General features: G+C 28.3%; 1 protein-coding gene across 1 annotated transcript; it reads right to left on the bottom strand.

Moving 5' to 3' along the window:
- Window positions 1-1,832: 1,832 nt before the first annotated feature.
- LOC136071928 (splicing factor 3A subunit 2-like) lies at window positions 1,833-22,065 on the bottom strand. Its single transcript, XM_065797760.1, has 10 exons — window positions 21,900-22,065; window positions 21,679-21,750; window positions 17,950-17,996; window positions 8,675-8,726; window positions 7,719-7,776; window positions 5,576-5,625; window positions 4,740-4,880; window positions 3,167-3,235; window positions 2,669-3,023; window positions 1,833-2,452 (listed from the first exon to the last, which is right to left on the bottom strand). The coding sequence occupies exons 1-10, from the start codon at window positions 22,023-22,025 to the stop codon at window positions 1,917-1,919; spliced, it is 1,506 nt and encodes a 501-aa protein (XP_065653832.1). The 5' UTR covers window positions 22,026-22,065; the 3' UTR covers window positions 1,833-1,916.
- Between the last annotated feature and the right edge of the window lie 1,224 nt (window positions 22,066-23,289).

The raw sequence follows: 23,289 nt of genomic DNA on the forward strand, positions 1-23,289 counted from the left end.
CATTAAAAAAACTGTGTTCTATTTAGAGTTGTTAACCGGAAGGATTCGTGCGATTACGGAAAAATAAAATTCTTTCGGAAGGATATTGAGAATCAGGAATTTTTTTTTTTCGTACCGAATTTTACGAAACAAAAAAACTGTCGATGTTCATTTTGCAAATGCTACTTATGAAATGTAGCCTTTTGCAAGTTGAATTACGAAATAAAACTATTTTGCTACATACGAAAGTAGCGCTTACGGAAGTCGCACTTGCGAAACGAGCTCTTTCATCAAACGACATTTTGAAGTCTATAAAAAATTTTGTTGACCAAATGGATATAATTGTAAAAAATAAAATTTTTATATACTAAAATGCTTATGATAAAATTTTATTTTCAGTATTGCAACAAATAGACATTTTAAGGTTTTATTTTTTAAAATAATGATAAAAAAACCAAATTTCTTTTGAAATGAAATTCTTTCGCACCGCAACTTGCGAAACAGTTCTTAACGGAAAAAAACTTACGAAATGCGACATAAATATTTTTACATTAGCGTTTTCACAAAAATACAATCTTCGGTCAAATAGCAACCATAACTATCAATTGAGCAGAGTAAAATCGCAAGTGTCAAAATTCTCAATTATTAACCAAGGTCCGTCATTATCGAATCAATTAAAAAATAACAAAATAAAAGATTTGAAAAGCACTTCCTCTTTTAAACGACAAATGAAATTGCATCTCCTTGACTTCTGATACATATGTAAGTATGTTTATATATGCACGTGTGCAAGTTTGTTTGTATATGTGTATATATGAGGATGTATATATGAGTTTTTATTCTTCACCTAGTATTTTTCAGAAAAAATATTTTATTGTAAATTTACTAAAGCCATGTGGGCTTTAAATGTTATTGTAAAGGGGCTCTATGAAAAGATTGTGGTGACACAAGTCATCCATATCTTCTTTGAGCCTCTGTCTGTTTTATATATATTCTTTGTGTAACGTAAAAGTTTCATTTTAATTTTATTATTTTATTTTTATATAAACAGTGAAGAAAAAAAAAAAAAAAAAAGTTTTTAAGCTCTAGCCCTTTTGGAGAGCAGTAATAATTTAGTCGCAAGATTTTGCATCAAAAAAGCGGGCACGTTTAATATCACCCTTCCCCGGGTCTTCGCCCCTGGAAATAATTTTAACATGGATGGTCACCAGGACTAAACAAGCGCTGAAAGTTTCAGAGCTGTAGTTAGTCTGAAAAGTAGTGACAAATTAATTGCAAGATTCAGTAAGAAATGACAACGGCCAAACAACGCATAAAATTCAATTAAACTTTGTAAAGGAACCAAATATTTTACTAAGCTCTTATATATGAGAATAAAATAGTAAACCTCCATTTCTGCTAAATAACCAAAAGTCAGTACAAAACAAAGTCGATACTTGATAAATATAAATAAACACCGGCATAGAGACATGTTGCGGAGGGAGCGTTGTCCTTTCCCTCAAAACTAACTCAAAATTTCAGTTTTTTTTATTTAAATTTTAGCTGCGTTAGACCCCCTTAATTTCTGTTTCAGCAACCCCTGCCCTAACTTTCTTAACCTTACTAGGTCACTGTATATATATATATATATATATATATATATATATATATATATATATATATATATATATATATATATATATATAGACAAATGGGATTTCTGATGTCTCAGTATTTTTAAAAGTATCGACTTTTCTATCAATTCTGCTAACTTAGCATATTTTTTGCTAATCACAGACCAGAATCAAAAAAATTTTTAAAAGCAAAATATCACTTAATAAAGCCGCAGACTGTAAAATAATAGATCTGTAAAATAGTTGCTCAACTCATGTTTTATTTTGCCAAAAAAACAAACAACACTTATTTACTTTATAAGACTGTTTATTGTTTTTCACATATTATTCTTCAATGTTGTCTTCCAATAGCATTGGCTGCATACCTTGATTGTTTATTTGGTAATTAGATGGACCGCCAGGAAAATTTGGTGGGGGACCACTAGGAAAATTTGGTGGTGGGCCACCAGGAAAGTTGGGAGGTGGACCAGCAGAAAAGTTAGGCGGAGGAACTCCAGGAAAGGTAGGTGGCGGACCTCCAGGAAAATTAGGTGGCGGTGGGACTCCAGGAAAAGTAGGAGGTGGCGGTGGACCTCCAGGGAAATTAGGTGGGGGTGGCGGACCTCCAGAAAAATTGGGTGGAGGGGGTGGACCTCCTGAAAAATTAGGAGGTGGAGGACCCCCAGGAAAGTTTGGTGGCGGCTGACCTCCAGGAAAATTAAGTGGAGGAGGATGAATGATATCTGAATTACTCATTTGCATCTGCATAGGTGGAGGCGGAATAGGCATATTAGATGGTATTCCATGCATACTACTAGTGGTATCGCCTAATGTAGGAGGAGGACGCATTGGAGGAAGTTCAGGAATGTGCATAGGAGGTCCTATAAACGAAAAGTAAATTGTTCTTTAAATAAGTAGAATATTAAATCAACTTGAAACATGCGAGTATGTGTGTATGTGTGTATGTATGTATGTATGTATGTATGTATGTATGTATGTATGTATGTATGTATGTATGTATGTATGTATGTATGTATGTATGTATGTACATACATATATATAAACTATACATTTAAAAATAAAAAAATATAACACACCAGAAGATATTGAATTGTCATCTAACATTTCTTCCTCTGCTTGTGTTCCTTCATGAGATGAATCTGGTATATCATCAGAAGAATCTGATTGCATTGGAGGACCACCCATTCCAGAATTTGGAAATGCTGGTGGGGGTCCTCGTATACCTGGCGGTGGACCACGCATAAATGGAATTCCCCGAGGAGCATTTTGCATCTCAAAACCAGGTCGGGGTGGAAAATTTGGACGCGGAGGAGGAGGACGAATAGCAGCATGTCGTTGTTCTGGTCGACGTCTGTTGTTTCTTTCTTCTGCCTCACGTTGCATTTGAGCAAGTTGTAGGTGTGTAAGTTTAAAATAGAACTGAAGAAAAAACTGAAAAAAACAAACAAATTGGTCAAGTGAGAAAAATTTTTTTGTTAAATAAGAAAATACTTTATGTAAAATCAAATCAAAACTTATTTATATATAATACAAACTTATCTTACTTGTATTTACCTGGTATAAACTGGTATTACCTGTTTAGTATCTTTGTTCCAAAAACTCCAGAACTTCTGCTCACTTTTATCAATTTCTCGACTTGGAATCTATAAAAACTTTTTTTATTAAACTTTATCAAAATGTCTACACTGTCTCAATATTGAGTTTTTTAAATAAAATTAAATGACTGTGGATTGCGGTAGCCTTCAATTTTTTCAATTAATAAAAACTGTAATATGTTTACACCCTTATATAAAACTGTTTGTTTTGCCAACAAAAACATAAACTTTATATTGAAATGTCATAATTTGATGCATTTAGTAGATGACTACATTTTTATTTTAATAATCATTTATTTGATACTCAAAACCCACTTGTTTTAATTTATGCAATTTATTTGTACAATATTATGTATTATTAATAATTAAAATTTGTACAGAATTATGTACAAATAATAATTATGTATAAATAATAATTAAAACTTTAATCTGTGTTAAATAATTAAATAATCTAATTCTAATTCTAATATTGCTTATATAATTAACTGTCATAAAAGTTTATGTTTAAAGTTTCAAAAAATATTTTGAGATCTAAAACATTATTGCACAAATTTTAATTCTTTATTATTTTTATTAAATGATTAAAAACAACCGTAGTTTGCAAACCGTGTTGACCTATATTGAACATGACATAATTTATCATTTATTTATATATATATATATATATATATATATATATATATATATATATATATATATATATATATATATATATATATATATATATATGTAAATTATGTTAGTGTATTTTACAAATAGAGTGCTCAATGTTCTTAAAGAACAGAGCAATAATTAATTAGTAAAAAACACTTATCTAACTTTTATCTTCGACTTGAAGTTTCACCATTGCTGGATCATCAGGAAGAGAACTCTTCCTGATGATCCAGCAATGGTGAAACTTCAAGTCGAAGATAAAAGTTAGATAAGTGTTTTTTACTAATTAATTATATATATATATATATATATATATATATATATATATATATATATATATATATATATATATATATATATATATATATATATATATATATATATTTAAATGATGATCTATTTAAAATGTAAATAAATGCTATAAATTCCTAAAAAATTATGATATAATCATTTTAATCAATTGATATAATCATTTTGATATAATCAATTTAATAAAGTTTGATTTAAAAAAGCAATACTTAATGTATATAAGAAATAAAACAATTTGTTTGTTTATTTTAGTTTTAGTAGTTTATTTACTATATAAGTGTTTTTTATTTATTAATGCAATTATACAAGAATCAACACAACAACTAAACAAATAAAAGAAAAATAAATGAAGTATTAGAGTTATGATAGATGTTTTATTATGTAAATACAAAAAATATAAAAACAGATAATTTTTTCATTAAATATATAATTTGAAGACTGGAAGTATCTGCACTTGAAGACAGGAAGTATCTGCAGAAACTTTGCAATTCACAACTTGATTAACACAATTTTAAACAGAAATATTTTGATGCAACATTTTTTCATCCAAAAATTATTAGTTATTTATCCAAAAAAATTATTTATCTACCTTAAAACCAATAGTTTCATAAGGTTCAGCAGCTACCAATAAGTATTGCCAAGACTTGTCAGGTGGTTCAACCCTCTGTTCATATGCTGACATAAAACGATGTTTTGGTGGCATATCATCTACAATTTCAGGATAATCAATCTAAATTTAACAATACTAATATTATGTCCACACATTAAAATGGACAATTTACACTCACTGTATGTGAGTATCATATGAGCGTTTTAACAACATATCTTTGTATCTTATAATACTTTATTATTATATGTAATATAATTTACAAATTTTTTTAAGTTTTTTTTTAATTTTTATATAATACTTAAACTTTAAAAAAGTATTTATAACTAATAAAGGATGAAATTATGAATAGTCATACATCTCACATATTATACATTTATAACATGTTATAAATGAGATAACAATATTTATAACATGTTATAAATGAAATAACAACATTTATAACATGTTATAAATGAGATAACAACATTTATAACATGTTAGAATCATAAAAAGACATTAAGTCTTCGACCAATTTTTTATTGCCAATGTGTAATATCATTAGTATATGTATAAAATGTCTATTGAGATTTGTGCCCCCCTCCCCCCATGTTTAACATAAATTAAATTCTCCCACCCCACCCTGCATGTTCAATATGTATTAAGATTCGCCTTAATTTTCAGAAATCTGGAAATTTTTGAAATATGTCATTTGTGTAGTGTTTTAAATAAAAAGAAATTTTGGTTTATAACTTGATTGTACCATAATACATAATATACAGTACACAATTTTAAAAGGAAAAAAATCCAAATCTATCTTTTTAATATTTAAATGATACCTGAAAAAGTAAACTGTGCTGTCCACTATCCACATCACTCTGTTTTGTAACTAAATAGAAGTAAAATAGAAATATTGCAGATATTGGTTGTTTTTAAAAATTATGTTAAAAATAAATTTACTTTCAAAAGTATTTCTTAGGGACTTCTAAAAAAAAGCATTTCTTTTAAATATTTCTTTTTCTAAAGCAGACTTTTTTTCAGTATTTCTATTCTATTTTAGTTCTATTCTATTCTATTTTCTATTCTATTCTATTTTCAGTATTTCTATTCTATTCTAAGCACTTTTACAAGAACTTATTTTTCCTATAAATTTTGATTTAGTTTTTTAATTGAAACTTTTTTTTATTAACACAGTATTATTAATGTTATTTAAAAATTTTTACACAGGATAAATTCTTCAGTTGTGTGTGTGTGTATGTATATATATATATATATATATATATATATATATATATATATATATATATATATATATATATATATATATATATATATATATATATATATATATTTATATATATATATTTATATATATATATTTATATATATATATATATTTATATATATATATATATTTATATATATACATATAATACATATATTATATGTATATATGAATAAAAAGTGCAACCACTGTCAACAGTTGTGCTGGATTTCACCTTTTAAAACAAGGTGAGATTGTTAGAATTATTTAGAAAATTTGAAGAACAATGAGTCTAATTGATTTTGAATACGAAAGTTTGATTTGTTTACGCACGACAGGGCAACCTGTCATCAGACTAAAATTGTTTAGAAATGGTTCCAAAAAAATGCAATAAGGATTCTTGCACAATGGCCCGGCCACAAGCAAGGAAAATTAACTGTATTTTTATTCACCTAATTTAAACCCCATTAAAAACTGGGTAAAATTGAAAGCAGAAGTTTCTAAATAGAAACATACCCTCTTTTTAACATTTTTTCTTTTTTACCGACTTCGTTTCTCTGTCGTTACGGTGAAACCTTTATACTAAAAACTTTGTTCTAACCTGATGCTAAGTAAAAGTAATATTAAACATAACAGAAAGGTTTTTCTGTCTGGTGAAAATTGACATCTTTGGTTCTAACTTTAAAACTCTGGAAATTGCTGACACCCAATTAATCTTTTTACTTTTTTAAAAATTAAATATCTTATTAGCAAGATCTTTAATTTTTAAAACTTCAAATTCTTTATCTTTACAACTTACTCTTGGACAATTTCAATCTTTTTATTTTACTGCAGACTTGTTAAACATAATAACAGAAAGGTTCTACTGTACTTGATGCAAGCAGAAAGGTAAGTGTTATTGCTCTAGACATATCAAAGACTTTCAATAAAATGCAAAAAAAGTACAAATTTAATTTGCAACTGCAATATTAAAGTTTTACTTGATGGACAACACTCTGCTTTATCTCCAGTAAATTCTTGGGTACCACAGTTCTTGATCCTGTGTTTCTCATCTGATATAAATAATTTTTTAGACTTACTTTTAAAGTGGCACACCCTAGCCAAAAAGTACTATAGGGCCTTTACGATTTTTGAACAAAAAAAAAAGACAAAGCTTGTCAAAAAGTCCTATAGTATCCTATAGGACTTTTTGACAAGGGCATTTAACTGATTTACACAATTATATGCTCTATTCTTAAAAAAAAGTTATCACTTTTTGAGTGCTTTGAACAGATACCTGATTTGATCATCAATAGACATTAGATGACTTTGAAAAAAAAATGCACAAACAATAAACTTTGTTTAAAAATTTCTTCAGATTTTTCATAAAGATTTTCTCTCCAACAATTTTTTATATTTATTGCACCTCTAGAAATGAGTACAATGTTAAAATGATCACTTCAAATAATGTAAAGTTTACAGGCTTTACTTAATACTAATTTTTTTATTTTTTAAGGTTTGAGACAACCATGACCATGATCATGACACAGACTGTGAGAAAATGATAACCTATACATAAAATCAAAATAAATATACATCACTTTTATACTTAAATATACTTCACTATTTAAGCAAATTTTTACACAAAGAGACAACAGTTAAACTTCAAACACAGTTTTTTTTTTTAATTTTTGATTTGATTACCTCATAAGAAAAACTAAAAAATACATGTTAAATACCTTTATAACCAGGGCGACCAATTTTGACAAACTTTTTTAATGTCACCCTTTGCTTTTCCTATAATAAACCATATTAACGTAACTAACAAAGTATATTGACACTTAATCAAATAACATGTTATTTAGATAATACCAAATTTGCGGGTTTTCAAACTTTTGTTTTTAGGGATAAAAATATCAAATTTTATTCTGATGTGAAACTGCTGATTTTAATATAAACTTTATTATGATCAAGAGTGATCCTGTTAATTTAAAAGTAAATTTTATTATTATCAGGCATGATCCTGTTGATTTGGAACAAATTAATACATATTTTTAACACTATATTGATTAACTAAACAAAGAAAAACCCATACTGCTTGGTTTCAAAAAAAAAGTACACTGTTTGATGGAAAGGGATGCATTTTGAAGGGTATGCATTAGAACTATATAATAAAAATTTAAATGTTCAATTTTTGACTTTCAATTCACTTGAACTCTGTTTGGTCTCCACTGCATATTGTGGATAAATTTTTTTAAATTTTAGAACACATCACACTATTAAAAACATATTATATTACTACCCCCTGATACTGCAAAGTTTCTTATTTGCAAATGGTCAAACTAGATCTTAAAAAAAAAAAAATTAGTTTTTTAAAAATTCAAGTAAGTGTTAATAACAACAATCTTAAACTGTTTGTTTTCATTTGTGTGAAACTTGTAAAAAAAAAGTTGTAAAAAAAGTTTTGAAGAAACAATAAGTATGGTACCTATAACTCCAACTATGATTATAAAAAAAAAACAATTTTGTTGATTATAAAATAATTTTTTTTTATTTTTTAAATATTATTACCAAATTAAACAAAGTATAAGGTTTAATATAATAAATTTATGTTAAAAGATTATTTTTAAAAGCAGTGTATAAAATAAGAAAATTGCAAAAAATGTGTACAGCTATAAATAATTTGTTTTAATACCGGAGCTGGTTGTGATGGTGTTTCTTTTGCATCTTTAGCTGCTCGTCGAGCTCTAAACAAAGATAAAATTGAATAATAATATTAAAAATGTAAACCACTGTGGAAAAGAAAAACCATTTTTGCAAATCAAAAACCTAAAGAAATTTTTTTTTTTTTGTGTACATTAAGTAAATCATTGCCAAACCAAAGAATCAAAAGGGAAAAGTTGTATTAGTTTCATTTTTTACTGTTTTCAAAATAAAATAAAAAAACAGATCTATCTATATTATCTATATTAGATATTGTTAAATAAACAAAACATCTGTAACAACTTAATTCCAGTTTATCCAAAAAACATTCTTTAATAAATTAGATTTAGTAAAAAACTAGACTTTCTTAAGTGTGTGTGTGTGTATGTGTGTGTGTGCGTGTGTGTGTGTTGAACTCAATAAAAATACTGGTGTGTATAAACTTTTTTGAAATATATATGTATTTAATTTATTTTAGTATATATTAATCGATATTTCGCTGATTTATTGTGACCAGCATCATTAGATATAATAAATAAAAATTTTCACAAAAAAAAATTGTTATAATAAAAACAAACTGTTAAAAAGATAACATTAAAAAAATCATAGTAAAATACAAAAAAAAGTTTTTCAAACGCTGAATTTAATAAAAAATGGCTCCCAAATCTTTGTTGTTGCACCGTCATTCTTATTAAGAACTTTTTCATTACTTCTTAACTCCTGTCCAACTTTAGCTTGTACATTTCAAGTGATTCTTTAATTTTCTGATCATACTATGGAGCAATAGATATGAATTTGGAATGCAAAATTTCTTTTTAATCTCACCAATATATATAGAATTGCATACAAATTTTAGTTGTTAGATGTCCTGTGCTTGTATTTGAAGAATGTTTTGTCTTATTGCTGAATAATATATTGTTTAAATTTGGAACTAATGGAAATACAACCCTTATGTTATTTTTTTAAAATTCTATTCTAAAATTGGGGCCAAGAATTGGTACCCATTGTAGATTTATAAATGGTTGATTAAGATTAAGAAAAGACGATAAAGGTGTTTGAAGTTGTAGTTTTTTAAACTCTTCACTATGTATACAAGACTCTTATTCAATTCACAAATGCACTGATAGACAACAGAATGTTTATCATACTTCTGAGTTTTAAAAGATGGTACACTAAGTATTCCATTATATATGTTTATAGTAGAGTATGTTTTATTCTACTTTCTGTAAAAAAAAAGTCTGTTATAGAAGAGGGTAAATTTTTATTAAGAGTCAAAAACAAAAAAAAGATTAGAAAATTTTACAAGCGCTGGAAAGATTAAAATTTTTAGCTTTCTGAAAGATTCTGATGTTTCTGACTTAAAAGGTTGGAATTTTATGATTCTTACGGATTGACGTTGAGAGGACATCAATTTTATGATGTGATAGTTGCCATTTTGACCCCAAATTTGACAACAGTAACTAAGATGCGATAAAAATAATTCACAATAAATATTCTTTAGTGTGATTTTATCGACATAATGACAAGTTATTGAAAGTATGCCGTTAGCTCGAGTTAGTTTCTGGAGTAGCTCATCAATATGAAAATCCAACGAAAGTTTATTATCAATTTTGATTTGAATTTTAGAATTGTTGTTTAGATTGTGATTTTTTCTATAAGATGAAAAAAGATTAGGTCAGTTTTTTCGGCATTAAGACATATTAGGTTAGCATTTAACCAGTGAACAATACCTTTAAGATTTGAATTTATATTTCAACATAGAGAATTATACGATTTGTTGATATGCAATAGATTTGTGTCATCAGTAATTAGATGAATTGAAAAGAAGCGAATAGAGTTTTTTATGTCATTAACATAAACTAAGAACGAAAGAGGACCAAGAACAGAATCTTAAATTCTTACGATTCTCAAGGAATCATAAGAATGGCGATTCTCAACTTTTTTTAACGATTCTGATTCTTTTTTAACAGACTTTTTAACAACTTCACTTCTTTTATTATTACTCCCTTGATAATCTAAGTTAATATATACACTCTTTGCCGTTGAGATTTTTTGTTTGTTTAATTTATGTTAAATCTTGACTTTCGCATTTAATATCATCGTTGAAGTTAAGTAACTGTGAAGGAAAACCTTAACAACAGTAAACGTTGAAAATAAAAGTAAAAGTTTATACTCTAAATTTCAATTGATTTATTTTTTTCAATTTTAATCAATTTACCGACGGTAAGTATTATCATAAAAATCTTATTTGCTTGTTTTATCATAATAATTATTATTGTTAGTATTATTATTTTGTATTATTATAAATGCTGTTTTAATTTCAGAATATAAACATATATATATATATATATATAATGTCATTATCATGCCGAAACGTAAAAAAAGCGAGGTATGGTACTATTTTGTGATCAATTCAAATGACACTAACTCTGCAATATGCAACTTTTGTAAAACTGTTATATCCAGGGGTGGTGGCAGAGTTTGTCAGTCATACACAACATCGAACATGCTAAAGCATTTAAAACCTTTCATAAATCTGAAATCAAAAATCAGAAACATGATAAAGCTAGCGTTATCGATTTTAATTTATGCGAGGATAGCTCTACTGCAGAACCATCTTGTAGATCTTCATCAATTAAACAACCAACAATACACCAAGTGTTTTCAAAGACCAGGCCTCTCACAGATCCGAAGATCACAGGCCTCTACAGATCCGAAGGCAATAAAAATTACAAGGCTTATTGCTGAAATGATATGCACAGATAACCAAACTGTTAGTATAGTAGAAAATCCCGGTTTCAAGAGGTTACTACAATTTTTGGAGCCAAGGTATACAATACCAAGCAGAAAATACTTCTCGACTATTGAAATTCCTTGCATTTATTAGAAGGTATCAAGTAAAATTCAGTTCTTGGCAAAAAAAGCTAATCATGTTAGTATAACTACCGACTTTGAGCTCAACAGCCAATGTTGATTACATCAGTCTAACAGCACATTTCCTCACAGAAGATATGAAACAAATTCACATTTGTCATGATATGGTACCTTTTCCTTATGAGTCCCACACTGCAACCAATCTTGTTAACTTTATGAATGAATCACTTGAGCGTTGGGGACTACTTAAAAAACTCAATGTAGTAGTAAGAGATAATGCCAGAAATATTGTTTCTGCTATGGAAGTCGGGAAGTTTACAAATATTCCTTGTCTTGCCCATACACTTTAGTTGATTGTGAAAGATGGCTGCCTCGACAATGAACGCATATCTTTACTAACTGCTACCTGTAGAAGAATAGTAGGACACTTTAAACATTCGGTTAAGTCATACAAACTTTTGAAACAATCTCAGGAGATTCTGGGACTGCCTAAACACAGCATTATTAAAGATGAGCCAACTAGATGAAATAGCACCTTCCACATGCTGAACCATTTAATTGAACAAAAAGATGCAATTCTGTTGGTAACGCCACATTTCCCAAAAGCTACTTGACAAAACAAGGAGTTGTCAACCAGAGAAGGGATAGTTTGGCTACTCTCATTGCTGCTTTAAAAGTGTTTGAAGAGGTCACGCTTACTGCAAGTTCATTGAAAGTGACCACATCAGAAGTTATCCCAATAATAAATGCAGTTAACGTGTCAATTGATCACATCAAAGACTACGGAAATTTTAAAGAATCTCTGTGTCAATCTTTGCATCGACGTTACAGAGACTGCGAGAATGAACCTATATATGCTTTTGCAACAATACTAGATCCCAGATTTAAAAACAAGATTTATAGGAGCAGGACGATGGCTGATAAAGCTGTTACTTTATTAATTGGCGAGTTAAATGCATTGGACATAGACAAGGGTCATGAAATTAAAGCTGCTGAAAATCAAGAATCTACCACACATATGATGGACATATATCTCAATATAAGTTTAACATCGTTTGGACATTGGACATAGTTAGCAAAAAAAGAAGCTATGAACAACTTCACAGTAGAGTCAAAGTTAAAGTTCGAAGGCTGTATGAATCAGTAAACTCTGTTAATATCATTGAAGCCAGTGATGCAGAAAAAAGTCTTAAAGCAGAGTCATTAGATTACTTTGTTGTGAAGTTAAGGGAGAAGTATGACAAAGAAGTTAACATAACTGAAAAAATAAAATTGCTGACACTTGTCCCAATACATTGGACACTTGAATTTACAATACAAGAGTTTAACACTACGCAGTATATGGTAAGAGAGGCAAAAAAACTAAGGGATGAAAAAGACATACTTGGAGATCGAATATTGGAAAACAACAAACCAAAGAAGTTGACACCTGATGTTAGCAAAACTATAAAAGAGTTTTATGAAAATGAAGAAAATTCTCGTTTACTTCCCGGCAAGAAAGACTATATTAGTGTTAATACTGATGTAGGAAAATCACATAAACAAAAATTTTTAGTTCTATGCAACTTAAAGGAACTTTATGCTGCATTCAAATTAAAATACCCAGAAATAAGGGTTGGTTTCTCCACATTTGCCAGTTTAAGGTCTAAATGGTGTGTTTTGGCAGGGTCTTCTGGTACACACAGTGTTTGCGTATGTCAGCATCATGAAAACCCAAAACTCAAACTTTGTGCTCTTGATAATTCCTTAGAGCTAAAAACCATGATGGCTATACAAGTATGCAGTGTAAATTCAGAAGAATGCAGCGGAGTTAACGCTGTAAAGATGGAACTGGAAAGGTATGCTACAAATAGTGACACTTACACTTTCAAACAATGGGTTAATGTTGACCGCAGTGAATTAACAACAATCACAGAAGATGCACATGCGTTCATTGAAAATTTAAGTCTTGATATCTGGAAACTATCCATTCATGAATTTGTCAGGCATAGACAAGCTGCATACCTTAGAAACCTGAAGGATTCTCTACCGCAAAATGAAATTTTGATAATAGGTGACTTTAAAATTCTATACAAGCAGCATACTTCTCAGCCACTCAAGTGACATTACATCCACTTGCTGCCTACTACAACACAACCAATGGCTTAACTTCAAAATGTTACTGCATACTATCAAACTCCATGAATCATAACCATGTTGCTGTTCACTCATTCCTTAAAGAACTTTTACCAAAAGTCAAATCATTGGTTTTAGAATTGAAACACATTCATTATTTCAGTAATGGATCAGCTGCACTATACAAAAATCGGTGAGTAATCTATACCTATAATAATAGGCTTATTAACAACCTTAGTAAAGTTGTACAGCATACATTTCTACGATTTTAGATACAACTTAGTGAATCTTGCAAACTACAAACACGATTTTGGTGTAAAAGCCTCCTGGAATTTTTTCGCCAAAAGCCACAGCAAAAATGTATGCGATGGTATTGGAGGTACTGTGAAACGAGTGTTGTCTAAGTTATCACTCCAGGGACACCTTCTTAATAATGCTGAAAGAATTATGAACTGTTGTATTGATAAGATTAAAGGAATAGAGTAAGTACTTTACACTCACTAACTGTATTTTATTTTGAATCAATAACATTGTTACAGTTCAACTTCAAACATATCATGAATATTTGTTCAAATACAAAAATATAATAATAATAAAATTGAAATAAAAAAATAAATGATAAATAATTAAAAAATAGTAATGAATGAAAAAGTTTGAAAAATAATTAGTAAAAATGATTTAGTAATGAATAAATATGATTTTAATTTTAGATTCATCTATGTTGATAAGTTAGCTGTTTCTCAATGCCAATCATTTCTACAGACTCGATACCAAAAGATGACTGATCCAATAAGAGGAACCCGATCTTTCCATTCCTTTCAAATAACAGATAATGGTCTTGCTGCTTATACTCTCAGTGAGTATCAATGGAACACTTGTTATTCCAGCTGCTCCAGGTGATGTCTGGTCATTATATAACCAATTAAAGCAACACAAATTCTGTAGTAAGTATTGTGCTTCTATATTAGTTTCTATATTAGTGTTGTACTTTAAATATTGCAAACCTATAAATTGTTTTAATGTTTTAGATTTAAACTGCGCATTGCACAATGTCAGACGAAGTAGCAGTGTACTTGAAAGAACCTCTACTTGCAAGTCACGAGGACGTCTTTGAATACTGGAGGAAATCCAAATTTCTTAACATGAAAAAACTAGCACAGAAATATTTAGGGACGCCTCTATGTAAAGTGTTTTCGGAGTGGTTGTTTAGTACTGACGGTCTTATCTGTGACCGGAAAAAAAGCCAGTAACTCCGACGAAATGCATGTGTTTTTGAACAAGAAGCTCTCGTTTCTTAACTATCAGTACTAACGGTACTAATATCATATGTAAAAGCTGATTGAAAAGACAACATTCTGTGTATCTTATCACTTTTTACCATTACTTATGACTATATTATTTGTTTCTTAATAATAATAAGTTCCATACAAACATATATATTGTTTAATATTATGTTACTTGTTTAGTTGCTATTATTTCACAGAGCCGATGACACGGTTTTCAAAATAGAGGAGGAACACTCCCTTATTTCGAAAAAAAAAGTCTATAGGTCAATTTTTTTAAAAAGAAGCATGCCCCTGGGCCTTGGCGTCTTTGGTCCTGTTTTACCTGTACCAATATAACTAATTTTGGTGTTTTCACTTTTAAAATCTGCATATTAAATTAACATGATATAACGGTTAAATTATTAATTTAACTACCAGTTTTAATTAAAATAATAAGAATCGCAAAAGAATCGGAATCTGTAAAGAATCGGAATCGCAACAGAGAATCGGAATTGGAATCGGTATTTTTCGGAATCAGCCCATCTCTAATTATAACCATTAATACTTACAAATTGTTTCTGATCTGCTGAAACCAGTCACTTACAACACCACGAATACCATAGTGTTCTAATTTAGAAATCAAAATGTTATGATCAACAGTATCAAAAGCTTTTTGTAAATCTATAAAAATATCACAAACAAAATAACCAGTGTTGAGAGCTTTTTTGATTTTTTCAGTAATACTTATCAATGCAGGTAGAATGTTTTGAACAAAAACCAAATTAAAATTCATTTAAACAGTTAAAAGAGTTAAAAAAAGAGTACACTCTAGAATATATTAGTTTTTCAAGAAATTTACTAATGTTAGATAAAAGAGAAATAGGTCTGTAGTTAGTATATAAAAGTTTAGAGCCGTTTTTAAATATTGGAATAACACAAGATAATTTTAAAAAATTCCGAAAAGTTTTATTTATGAATGATATATTAAATAGTATGAATTGTAACTATATTAAGGACTTATATTTCTATATTCTGCAGAAATGCTACCGCCGTAACCATTAAAGACACACCTATAAGATCTGAATTAGATATTTTTTGGATTTTGTTTTTACATAAAAAATAGCAAGTACTTAATGAAAATTTAATTAACTGGTGTATGTCTACAAGATATAATTTAGTTTGAGTCTTTAAGTAACTAATATATCAATAATAACTGGAATAGCTTCATCAAAAGGAATGGATGGATATAATTTAACTATATCAAATGAAACTTGAACTTCATTGGTATTTATTTTCCATTACCTGGCTTCATTAACAAAACTATTCAGATAAATAAGTCTGTTTTGTTTTTATTTAGTGTTGGTTGAATAATATTGACAAGATATGCGAATGTTTCAGTTAGTGTATTGATACAACAGGACTCATTGAGTAATTTTTTCAAGTTTGTGTGCCTTAACCATTCTTTATAATCTAGGTGGGACACAATCTGATGGATACATTTAAAAAAAAAGTAGTTGTATCTAGCTTACCATCTTTTCTTAATTTACATAAATGCTTTTGATTTTCGGTACTGAGTGTGGGTGTTGGTTCACGATCAATAATTCTGCTATTTTTACTATGTCTTTTAATTCAATAGATGCATCATTTTGATATAATAATGCAAAACCTGTGCTTTTATAGAATTTTAATTTGTTTATGGAAAATTTTTGTTGTTTATCTAAATAAAACTTGAAATTTAAGAGGAAATTATTTTAAACATTTATAGTTTATATTTGAAATAAATAACTTTGAAAATTTAATTTTTTCTAAAAATTTTACGCAAAACTTATTACTTTTTGACCAATGTTCTTGCTTTATCAAAATGTTTATTTTCATCTTAGTAATATTTCTTCATGACTTAAACTTATACACACAAAAATTAATGCTTAAAAATTAACGTCGAATTCTTTTTAAAATAATTTTAAATAAAATCAATGCATTTCTTTTGAAATAACAGGTAATTTGAACGTTAGTTATTTGTTAAATAACTAACGTTCAAATTACCTAATAATATTAATAGTTTAAAATAACTCTCGTGCACACAGATTTTCATTCAATTAAAAAAAGAAATTTGATAACATCCAAGTAATTTAATGTTTAACTTTTTTATTAAATATCAAGACAAATTTTAAAAAATATTGAAAATTTGAATACTAAAATTTTCAAAAAAACTAAAATTTTCATTTAATACTACATGAAATTGTTTTATGAAATGCTACTGAAAAGTGTTGCTTGTCTTTTTTTATTTGCCTCCATTAAGATGATGTTTAAGATAGGTTGATGTTTGATGATTCTATTACAATTCAATAATAGAAATAAAAAAAAATTAGCGATCACGCAGTTGATAATTTTAATTTATTGCAATGACTTTGCATAGGCGAGAAATTAAAAAAAAGAAAATAAAAAGATTGAATGAAAAAAAAAAAGAAAAGTAAAGTAGGAAGAGAAAACTTTCTTAGTTACAAAAATTTTAAATAATAATTTTATATCTCTGATTTTAATGAGCAGAAATAAAAATAATTCATCTCACCTCATTAAAATCATTTCAATAACCACTAATGTTAATTAGTTAATTAAATACTATTTAAACTTGATACCTAATAATATTAAGATTATAAACATTACTAATGTTACATAAAACAACATTTTACAAAATATATTTTTAAGAATCCTATTAAAGAAAATTTTAATTTTAATCTCAAAATTATTCATTCATTTATTACATTTGCAGCAAAAAAATTTTTTTCAACTGGTCAAACATGACCGGCAAGAATTTATAGGAGGTTAAAATAGCAATTTTAGTCATTTCAGGTGGTTTGTTGCCTGTTGACCGGCTGATATTACCCACACTATTTTTGTAAAGTCAAAAAGTCATAAGCAAATGTAAAGTCAATATTTATTTATAGTATCTTTCTAAAGTCAATATATATAACAAAGTCAATAAAAAAAAGTAACTCAGAAATGAATAACTCACAAATTCTGTTGATGTTTTTTTCCTTGAGTATGAGCCAAATAGCTGCCCTATAAACAAGATACCATTTAATATCTTTATTACTTATTAATTGGGCTAAACAAAAAAGTGAATTTCAAAATCTCAAATTCTACTTTTTTTGCATAGCTGGATTAGTTAGTAATTCTACTAGACTTTAATAATATATATTTTTAAACATCTTCACTTCCAACAAGGCAATAAGCAACCACTATTAGAGTTGGAAGTTACTGGAAGAGGAAAGATGAAGTTTATAAAGCAAGATAACAATTAACAGATAACTTAGAAAATCGCAAATTATATGAACCAGGAAAACAAGATAAAGGGAGCAAATTCCAGAGAACTGATGTTCAAGGAAAATAAGACAAATAAGAATTTTTGGAGCACTTAGGAGCAGTCACAATAAAAGGATGAGACTTGTAGTTATTTTAGGTACTCCCAGAAGTTCTTACAGTCTTCACAGAGCACTGCGGGAGAGCATTTAACAAGAAGTTCACACCTCCTTCCGTACCAATGTCGCTTGTTTTGGCATTGAACCTCGGACCTCTGGGTTCTGAGCCAGAACTCTAACCACTGCGCACGGCTGCTCAAACTTAATTGAATGACAGTAACACTAGAATGAATTTTAGTAGATGGAAAGAGACGCTAGCTCTTTCCATCTACTAAAATTCTTTCTAGTAAAGCGCCCATCATTGTAGAAAAGAGAAGTAACATTACAAGAATGTGACAATGGTTGAAGGTTAGCTGCAAGAGCAGATCCAACTATGTTTACAATGTGTTTTATAGGAAGATCTAGATTGTTGTGATATGGATTAGCTGAAAAAAATTGAGTTTTATCTGAGTTATGTTTACAAGCCACTGAGAGCATTATGCTGTAGCAGAAGTGAGATTTTTTTCAAACTCAAATGCTAAAAAATTGTAGAAAAGAGAAGTAACATTACGAGAATGTGACAATGGTTGAAGGTTAGCTGCAAGAGCAGATCCAACTATGTTTACAATGTGTTTTATAGGAAGATCTAGATTGTTGTGATATGGATTAGCTGAAAAAAATTGAGTTTTATCTGAGTTATGTTCACAAGCCACTGAGAGCACCATGCTGTAGCAGAAGTGAGATTTTTTTCAAACTCAAATGCCCCCTCCAAGCAATCAAAGAGTGTTGGCTTCTTTTCAAGACAAGAATAAATGGTAGTATCGTCAGCAAACATTACCACCTTAGATGTGAGAATTTCAGGGAGATCATTATTATAAATTAAAAAAAGTATAAGGCCAAGCATTGAACCTAGTGGAACTGCTGAAATTAGAGGAAATAAAGAAAGAGTGCTGTTTATCGAGGACAAATTTTATACTAGGATTGGTAACAAAGGATTCAAGAATCTTAAAAATGTTACCATATACACTGTAAGGAGAGAGCTTATGAAGAAGACCACCATGCCAAACTTTATAAAAGGTTTTAGAAATATTGAGAGCAATAATCTTAACCTCTCCACTAATGTCTAAATAATTTCTATCTAATGCAAAATAAAACCTGTCAGTTGTTACTGTTAAAAAAGTGAGCAGTAGAACAAGCAGATCAAAATCCATATTGACAATTAGAAAATAAGTTATTAGATTCAAGATGAGAGATTAAGTGTTTGCTAATTAAAAACTCAAAAACTTTGGTTACGGTAGGGAGAAGACTTATGGGACGGTAGTTAGATGAGTCAGATCGCTCTCCAGAATTTTTTAAAAATATGGATAACAGATGCAACTTTCCAGTAGGCTAGAAAACAACACTCTAATAAGCACTTGTTAAATAGTTTTGAAGCATAACGACAGCTCCAGAGAATACTTCTGCAAAACTATAATAGGTATGTTGTCTGTACAAGCTGTAGAAAAGTTAAACAGGAAATCACTTTAGATACAGTAGCTGGAGTGATACAAATGTCAAGTAATGGATCAACCTGTTGTTGGCTATATCAGGTAGTATGTGATTAGTGTAATAAAGAGATGAGATTGATGAAAAGTTTTTAGCAAACAATTCAGTTTTGTCTTTAGGTGAGGTAACAAAACCCCAACCATGCAAGGGAGGAAAAAAAAAAGATTTGCTCTTTTTATAGACAATGTTAAGGGTTTTCCAGAAGTCTCTAGAGCCTAATTTTTGAGATGAAATACGAGGTTTTGTGACCTGAGAGTAACAGGCTTTGGCATTAGACAAAACTTTTTTACAATGTTTTCTATAGTAATAGTAAACAGATAACAAACAATAATAGACAATAGTAAACAGTTATCTGGAGAAAAGAAAAAGAAAATATGAAAAATAATTCTGGTAAAAATATGATAATTAACATTTAAAGTGCTTTTTTGATTTCAAAAAATGTTTCAAAATTACAAAAACAACTTATTAACCTAACTTCAAAGTGGAATATCATAAAACATTCCCATATAAAATCATTTTATTGAGGAAAATATTTATTTTTTTTAATATTTTTTTAAAAATACCATCAAAATGTTTTCAAAAACCAGGTCAATATGCAATACTATGGGAATCACTCAACATTTTTGGCTGGAATTTAACATACAATGTTTTTTCATAAGATTAAGTTTTAAAATATGAAACTAAAAGAAAGACACACGGTTACATGGTAACTGGGTGATTTCATGTAGACTTACCAAAGAAATTAAATTAAATAAATTTCTTTGCTTTGCAACCGAAAACATTTTTAAAAATAAATTTTTTTGTACATTTTTGTCAACTTTTGTGCCCTTTAATTTCTTATACATGCGCCTAAATTCTTAAAGCACCCAAATTCAATACTTAAAGTGTGCACTAAAGTTTTAAATAAAAACAAATAAATTTTATTTATTTTTTATTGACAGTGCTAGAAAGATGCAAAATTACTAAAATTCCTATGGATGTATGCAATAATGACTGCAAATCATGTTAGAAGGAAAAAAATAACAAAAAAAAAACCTTTCTAAATTACATATCTTTAGAACAATATCCCGCCCTAAGGAAAATAATAGTAAGAAATGAAACAACATAGTAAGATGGGATATTTTATTGGATATCACAGGAAAAGTCCTTCTTATTTTGTGAACTAGGCTGAAATAAATTCAGTCTTTAAAACACATTAAAAAAAATTACTAAAGACTATAGATCTTTAATGCCAAATTGAATTGACGATAATGAAATCAATAAACTGCTTTAACAAGATCAAAATCATCAGACTAAACCACAAAACATACAATCAAATAAAACCGTAGGAATTCAGAGAGATTTAGAATCTTTGAGTCAGTACATGCACTAAAGCTAAAGTATGAAGATTTTTTATTGAAGATATTTATTCCAAAAAAATTATATTAGACTGAACTGGAATCTGAAAATATTTGGGTTTGACATCCTCTCCTAAAACAATTATCTAGATTTCAAATATTCAAAATAATAATAATTTATTATCAGTAACATCATAACCATTGAAAAATTCAGAGACTCTTTTTATCGATCATAATTAACAAAAAAATGTATTCAGGGGCTATTCTAGACCCTTTTCAAAAATTCAGAAATTGAGGACCTTTTTTATTACAGCAAATATTGTTTTTTTCGCGAAAAAATGCCTACATATGGCAATGTTTCCGCCGAATTTCCTTAGGGATGGCGTCGGCACAGGGGTACCATTGCCCAAATTATTTTCCTAGAATAGCCCCTGGTATTGTTTAAAAAATTTATGTTATTACCTCATTATTGTGAAGTGTTAAACAAAGTTTGCACTCATAAGATCCCAAGTGATTTTTCATAAAATAAGGATCCTTAAAAAAAAATTAATTGTCAAATATAGAGAAATAAAAAATCCTGATGTTTGCTACAATTTTAAAAATGTAAATGATTTTGAACTTCACAAATAACTTTAATATAAATTTGTGCTGTAAAATGTGAGCTATTTTAGTTCGAAAGTAACCTTGTTTAAATCAATGGTTTCAAGGGCAAGTTGTCTCAGCCTCTCACGACGATCTTTGTTTGTTTCAGACCATGATGCTACTCCGCCACTGCCTGTTTTTCCGCCCACACGATTCTGAAAATCCATTTTGCTCTTACTTTATAAAATAGTTCTAAATACTCTAAAAAAAAAATGTTATATATTAATTATACAATTATATTGTATCTATAAACTATATTCTAAACAAAAGCAATAATTCATTATAATAATACATTATCATATATGTGCAATATACAGGGTGCAGAAAAAGTTCCCATACAAAACCATAATTTAAAAACATTTGTGGGTGTATTTGCTGTCTATTTAATATATAAACTGTTTATTTAGTCTATATTGACTAAATTGTATACTTGTCTTGACAAAAAGACTTCACTTTTTGATTGCTTAGAACAAGTAGTTGATCATGCAAATCTGATCTCTCTTCTATAGCATGTGACATTAAACTCCAACAAAACTCAGTTATATACTGCAAACAATTATTACAGTATTGTTGAAATTCCTATATTGATGAATAGCAACCCTCGCTCAGAGTCCTCTACTTTACATCTTCTCATGATAACTTCTATTGTTATCATTGTTATCATATCAGTACTACAGTTATCAACTTCTTATAATATATTATTTCACCATTATTTACCTTATTAAAAGAATATTATTTATGTTTAACTTGTTATCTTATGTTATTATTGATATATTATTTTTATAGTTTATAAAAATAATATATCAATAATAATATAATGTTGTGGAACATTTTAGGAACTTTATTCAAATTTTAACTCTCTGAAAGCTCTTTTTGTTTTATATATACACCATTATAAAGTAAAATAATATGACTGATCGATTGATCTGTAAAATTATCAAAAAGAAACAAGAAACTAGGCTAATGCTAATCTAAATTAACGCAAAATAGTTTAACACTGAAAAATTTAACAAACTTCAATAGTTAGGTATTAAATATTTACTTTCATGAAGTAATTTGAAAATAAAATTACCATATACATATATATATAAAAGATGTTTGAACTTTATCTTAAAATATATTTTGTATAAGAAATGTATTTGTAATACAATTTATAACATAAAAATGGAATTAATATGTACAATGTAATGTAACAATATAAATAACAAAAAACCTTTTTTCATAAAAACACATTGACTTGAATACACATATACCTTGCTATTGACCAGCTTTTAGATATAGTATTTCAAGAAGTAATAATCAATACCGCTATCATGGTAGCAATTATTGATCATTGCTTCTTGAAATACTGTATCTAACTTCTGTAATCTTCTGTTCTATAGTTCCGTAATTTTTTATTTAAATCTTTTTTTTCTGTATCTTTAACTGTAT

This window comes from Hydra vulgaris, chromosome 05, assembly GCF_038396675.1.
Source record: "Hydra vulgaris chromosome 05, alternate assembly HydraT2T_AEP".
NCBI classification, from domain to species: Eukaryota; Metazoa; Cnidaria; class Hydrozoa; order Anthoathecata; family Hydridae; genus Hydra; species Hydra vulgaris.

Coding starts and splice junctions, on each gene's coding strand:
- LOC136071928 (XM_065797760.1), bottom strand. CDS start 22,025: ATGGATTTTCAGAATCGTGTGGGCGGAAAAACAGGCAGTGGCGGAGTA. Junction 17,997..21,678: donor TAACACTTCACAATAATGAG/GTAATAACATAA, acceptor TCTTGTTTATAG/GGCAGCTATTTGGCTCATAC. Junction 3,236..4,739: donor ATGAAACTATTGGTTTTAAG/GTAGATAAATAA, acceptor AAGTTTTTATAG/ATTCCAAGTCGAGAAATTGA.